Source organism: Apis dorsata, unplaced genomic scaffold (genome assembly GCF_000469605.1).
Source record: "Apis dorsata unplaced genomic scaffold, Apis dorsata 1.3 scaffold_326, whole genome shotgun sequence".
NCBI classification, from domain to species: Eukaryota; Metazoa; Arthropoda; class Insecta; order Hymenoptera; family Apidae; genus Apis; species Apis dorsata.
Window position 1 is genome coordinate 84828 of NW_006263594.1, and position 5582 is coordinate 90409.

The following is a 5582-nucleotide window of genomic DNA, read 5'->3' on the forward strand; positions in this document are numbered from 1 at the left end:
ATTTAAATAGATACGAATTCAAACAACGTGAATTCAAACATTATTAAATTACAATTAGCGATCGAGGGATAAGCTAAAAAAAAAAAAAATCGGTTCGATATGCGATAATGAAAGAAGATAGAAATATTTCGAAGTATTTCGAGCATTTCGAGAATTATTTTAGTTCAGTCAAGTTATTAAGAATCTCGTTCGAACGAACGAGAGGAAGAGAATCCACGCGAGAGGAATAGAGATATGAAGAGTGAGCGTTGAGAAAAAAATCACCTTGGGCATCGGCTGCGTACGATCGGTAATAAAGTTGTTCGACTCTTGAAAAAAATCGCGATCTCGTATACAACGTTCAACATTTAACCTTTTTTTTTTTTTTCATTCTTTCTTTTTTTTTTTTTTTTCGTATCAGAATATAACGCAACATTTATTTCTATAAAAAAGATATTCCAAGTAACAAGAAGAGGAGTGTTGTCGATTGCGCAGGTGTCACGATTGCGTCACGTGTTCCGGATCGATTTTCTTTTCTTTCTTTTCTTTCTTTTTTCTCTCTTTTTTTTTTTTTTTCACGCGTCGACTCGCTAGAGCAAGCAGACTCGACGGATCAATTGTTAACGTTGTAGAGCATTTTGTAGTGTATCTGTCGGATGAATTCGCCGTTCCCGGATGTAAGGAGAACGGGCCAACATTCCGGGCTCTCTCGTACGTGGCGGTGCAACGACTTCCTCCATTTGTAAGATTTCGAGCAGGCCAAACAGGTGTTCCACTCTGAAAAAGAAACGCGTTCGTCTCGTCAATAAGAGGAGAATTTTCATCCAAGAAAATGTACGCATTTTGGTCGTGCTTTTTAATCTCGCGGACGAGGGGCTGCATGTTCGATCGTTCGTTTACAGTAGTAGTAGTAGTAGTAGTAGTAGTAGTAGTACTAGTAGGGGAATTGACGGCGCGATTGCGTTATTTGGGTGACGTATGTTTTTTTGTGTGCAGAGTGAAGTTGAGTTCGGTGGAGAACAGTTGAGGGAGGAGAGATGATCCGTCGGTGATGGTACACACTCTGTTATTGTTTGGCGTTTTGCGAGAATCACTTTGCAATCACCGTGTAAAGACTCTTGAAACTGACTGGACAAACTGTTGAATTTTTTTTTTTTTAAATCTTGATTCGATCCTTGATCTTGAAAATCACTTGGAAAATTTTTAAAAATTATATCATCCGGTCGAGAGATGAAATCACGATTACAAAAGAGATCGATGCACGAGTAGAATTCAATTTTCGATGAATCCGTGAACTTTTAAAATAACTCGATGAATAATTTTTAAAAAAATCGATTCGTTCATCTGTAAACGAGAAAAAAAATTATCTCCAAGATAAGAGGAAGGAGTTTAACTAATACACGCGAAAAATTGTCTAAATTCTGAGGAGAATGATTGTCGATGCAGATTGAATGATTCAACAATAGAATCAAATTGAACATTCTTTAATATTCGATCGTTAGATGATATAGGCAAGAGGCCAATAAGCTTTGTTATAAAAGATTAATTAATTTTTTCCTTTTCCTTTTTTTTTTTTTTCAAGCACCATCTCATTTTTCTCTTACTTCGAAGAGCTGTAATGTACAACATCTCCAATTATAGACGACCTGCAAAAGAAATCGCACGATTAGTCGAAATCGAAGAAGAAATCGTTTTCACGAATGGACACCGATGTTACCTGTTACCGGTAATATCGATAATACGAGTTACATTTTTCTGATCGGGACGAGAGAATCCTACTCCATCTTCTTCCTTTTCCGAATTTAATAGCGGAAGACGGTGATTAGGAGCTCACGAAAAATAAAGAATATATTGATGGTTTATATATAGTCGTTGAGATTAAAAGAGAATTGAGAAAAAATACGATATATCGGATTGGATCGTTGCTTCGTCGACACTTTATTAATTGGTGTCGTCATAAAAACGACGGGTCGCTGCGATACACAGTACTTTTTCCTCGAAAACTATCATGATTTTCAGTTCTGAGTTCTCGTCTTCGAGTTTTTTTTTTTTTTTTTTCTCCCGTTTACGCATTTTTCGCTATGCTCGATAATATCGATCGAGCATAGTCGTGATCGATTCGTTGAACGAATTTTCACACACAGTCGCAGGAAGATGGAAGAAGCTATTATTTCGGGGGTACCATTCAAATCTTGGCCACGCAACCGTGTTCCTTCTTCAGATGATTGAGCAGGTTGAACTTCATGGGCATGATGCTGTGGCAAAAGGGACACGTGTACAAAACTCTACCGCATTCCTCTCGCACGTGCCGATTTAGGGCCATTCTCGATCTGTACGTTTTCTTGCACTCGCAGCACGCGTGGAAACCTGAAAACGAAGGAAGAAAGGTATCTTTGAGTATAAAAAAACGTTGCTCCCCTCGATGATTTTTCACGAATAAGCGAATGTCGCTTCACAAAAGCATCAGCAAAGCATACTATCCTCTCTCTCTCTTTCTCTCTCTCTCTCTCTCTCTCTCTCGCTCTCGCTCTCTCTCCTCGTGTCGTTTCTTTCTTCCATTGATGACTCGATTTCGTTTCCTCTTAATATAAAAGCGTGTAACGTTACGCTTTAGTCTTAACAAGCGTATACACACCTCGAGTGTACCTTCAAGTACGTATCGATTTATTAATCCATCATTTTTTGCTAATATGTACATATATAATATATACATACATAAAACGTAACGTACAGGTTCCCATCTCTATCTAACACCGGCAGAATCACGTCTAAAAAAAGACTTTTTATCATCTATTTTTTTTAATCATCATTTTGAAAGTAACAAGCTAAACAAACTAAACGTTCTGTCTATCGTGTATATATATATATATATATATGGAATAGGCCCGTTCAAATTATTCCCGATACGTTTGAATAGTTGCAGCACTCGTTACCAGATGTCTCTCGTTGTCTGACTCATACTTTTATTCCTACGAGAAATGAAATTCCATCCGAAATTGTGACGTGCCAAATGTCACAGAGATCGTCTGCGGAAATATTAATAACGAAAAACTAATAAATAATTACCAGACGAAAGAGCCTACAACGTTCCTTTTCATACCTTTTAACATATCTTCCTTTCTTCAGTCGTGTCTCCTCTCTTTGTGCCATGAATTGCCATAAAGAATAGACTGGAGATTAATATCAGCGGATGAATTTTTAATAGAAAAATTCGATCATTGTGTAAAAACGAGTTTCACGAACAACGATCTCTGTCGACGATCGAGCAACCTCGCCATTTAGCGTGACGTCTCTCCTTCGATAACTTTTGACCTCGAGTTAGCTCGATTCACGAGCCTTTTACCCGCTTTGCACGATGTTTTTAAGACTTTGTTTCGAGTTCATCACGCTAGGACAGCGAGGGTAAGATATCTTGCCGCACTTCTCTCGTTCCAAATTTATCTTCCATTCGTGTGTGTGTATTGCCGCAGGGACCGCACGTAGGTAGCTGAAACACGTAAAACGAATTACTCGTTATTAGAAATCCTGATAAAAATCTCGTTACTCTTCTGCCTTCTGTTTCGTCGACTAACTAACGTTTTTCCATTCTTCTTCCATTCTCGTTGTTCGTGTTTCTCTGCTCTGTGGAGAAAAATGTGGAGAAAAATATGGAGAAAAATAGGAGAGAGAAAAAAAAGAGAGATAGAAAGAGAGAGAAAATGAAGTGAATAGAAATAAAAGTAAAGCTCTCTTTGTCATCGATCGCCTAAAAAAGACAGTTTCTACCATCAGTTTACGATACTCTTCTGTTTTCTTTATTTTTTGGTATTACGAAAATACATGCATTTACGAATAGAGCAGGGGGGAAGGGGGGAGAGTTAGGTGTTAAATTCGCGATGGCCGTGTTTTAACGAGCATCAATTCGTCACGGATCACGCTCGCTGTATGAGGAACAACGCAATTCGAGTCGACGCTTTTTTATCTTTTTATATATATATATATATAATTTTTAGTTTTTTCTTAAATCTAAGAGCGGTGTAAAATCAGTCACGCGTTTACATAACGAACAACTGGCGAACTGGTTTGGTTTAAAAAGTTAAAAATCACGGGAAGGAGGAAGGAAATTGCCCTTAATAGTAAGATTCCTGCCACTTTTTTTTCTTCGAGAGAGAGAGAGAGAGAGAGAGAATATACGAGACCTGAATGTACGAGCGTACGTATATACGTATATAACGAAGCAATGGACTACGACGAAAAATTATGCTTGCGTTTTGGACTAGCAATGTACAGAAAGACGGTTCAAATCTTGGTAAGATATATGATTAACGATATTACGAGAAACTTTCCGTTTCGTACAACTTAAACTACTATTTTTCAGTTTTTTTGTTCTTTTTTTTTATTTTTTTTTTTTTTTTTTTTTTTTTTTTGTTTTTCTTTTTAATCATTCGACGTGATCGTTCAACGAAGAGAGAGAAAGAGAGAGAGAAAAAGAGAAAAAAGGAAAAGCAAGATTCTTTAAATAGAATCAGACGTAACGTTTTCGCAATGTTCTCGATATTACCGTATCGAAAGTTTGAATTTATAGGAACGAGTAAGAAAAATTTGAATAGGATCGGGTAAAATCGTAATGGATACTTGGAAAATAATTCAAAATTTTTTCAAGATCTCAAGACTCGATTCGTGACTTTTACTTTACGGTAACAGTATATCGGTCTTCGGCCGATTGCGTCCGATCATTGCCGAACCCATCCGAAGTCGAACTATCCGATTACATGTTCCGCATTTTCGCGATTCTATCCGAAGTTTCGCCCGATTCTACCCGAATTTTCTCGACTCAACCCGAACTTATGATTACGGAACAACGCACTATACTTGTAATGTTAAAAATTGAACTGCGCACGCTAGTAGAATCGTAACCTCGGTCGCTATTCACTTTCTTACCGGATCCTGAAACATTCGTAGAACTTATATTAATATAATAATCGCGAAAAGCGCGAAAATTGAACGACACAGGCGACGCTGACTACTAAAAAAAAAAAAAAAAAACGAGCAAAGCGAGAACAAACAATGGAAAGAGAGAGAGAGAAAAAAGGAGAAAGGAAAGAAATGAAAAATCCGCGCTTTCCACTCTGCACCGCTAGTTTTCGTCGTCGATTCAAACACCGTTTCCGCTATAGGAGCTGGCAGGCACGAGGAAGCTTCGACGCGAGTTTAAGGCAATCGGTTGCCGCGTGACGCGGATCAGGGGAACGCTCGAATCGGATTCGAAGGTTCAGGTGTTCGGTGACGTGACCTTGAAGTGTTGCTCAGCCTGATGGGCGTGCAGTATGAAGGCCTTGAATGCAGCGAAAGGACACAATGGACACTTGAACTGTGGCGGTTCGCACTTGTGCTTCAAATAGTTGCTCCACATCTTGTAGAACTTGCTGCACATTGTGCACGTGTAGCCGAGAACCTGGTCGCCCATGTACATCTTCCGGTAGGCTGAAAACAGAGGGACCAAGTTAGATCGATAGGCGAACAATGATCCTCGGCTTGAGGAGAGAAAACAGGGTTCAGGCATCCTCGATCGAATCGTGTCCGATCTACACCGAGTTTGAGAGAAAAAAAAAAAAAAAAAAAAA

At 38.6% G+C, this 5582-nt stretch overlaps 3 protein-coding genes across 4 annotated transcripts in view; all 3 read right to left on the reverse strand.

Moving 5' to 3' along the window:
- LOC102678904 (longitudinals lacking protein, isoforms F/I/K/T-like) overlaps window positions 1–557 on the reverse strand; it is a 4083-nt gene extending 3526 nt beyond the window's left edge. The window contains exon 1 of the mRNA XM_031511518.1: window positions 266–557. Within this exon, the coding sequence (XP_031367378.1) occupies window positions 266–273 (8 nt within the window). The 5' untranslated portion in view covers window positions 274–557. The remainder of the gene's footprint in view (window positions 1–265) is intronic.
- Window positions 558–2075: 1518 nt separating this feature from the next.
- LOC116185909 (transcription factor grauzone-like) lies at window positions 2076–3419 on the reverse strand. Of its 2 annotated transcripts, none has more exons than XM_031511523.1 (2): window positions 3080–3419; window positions 2076–2346 (listed from the first exon to the last, which is right to left on the reverse strand). In XM_031511523.1, exons 1-2 carry the CDS (start codon window positions 3087–3089, stop codon window positions 2165–2167), a joined length of 192 nt encoding a protein of 63 aa, XP_031367383.1. In that variant the 5' UTR covers window positions 3090–3419; the 3' UTR covers window positions 2076–2164. The 2 variants fall into 2 exon arrangements, 1 of the variants encoding a protein (XP_031367383.1); XR_004150799.1 differs by lacking the exon at window positions 3080–3419 and adding an exon at window positions 2615–3067 and having other exon boundaries at window positions 2226–2346.
- Window positions 3420–5230: 1811 nt separating this feature from the next.
- Window positions 5231–5582, reverse strand: part of LOC116185898 (RE1-silencing transcription factor-like) — a 4780-nt gene continuing 4428 nt past the window's right edge. The window contains exon 3 of the mRNA XM_031511479.1: window positions 5231–5442. Coding sequence (XP_031367339.1) covers window positions 5231–5442 — 212 coding nt within the window. The remainder of the gene's footprint in view (window positions 5443–5582) is intronic.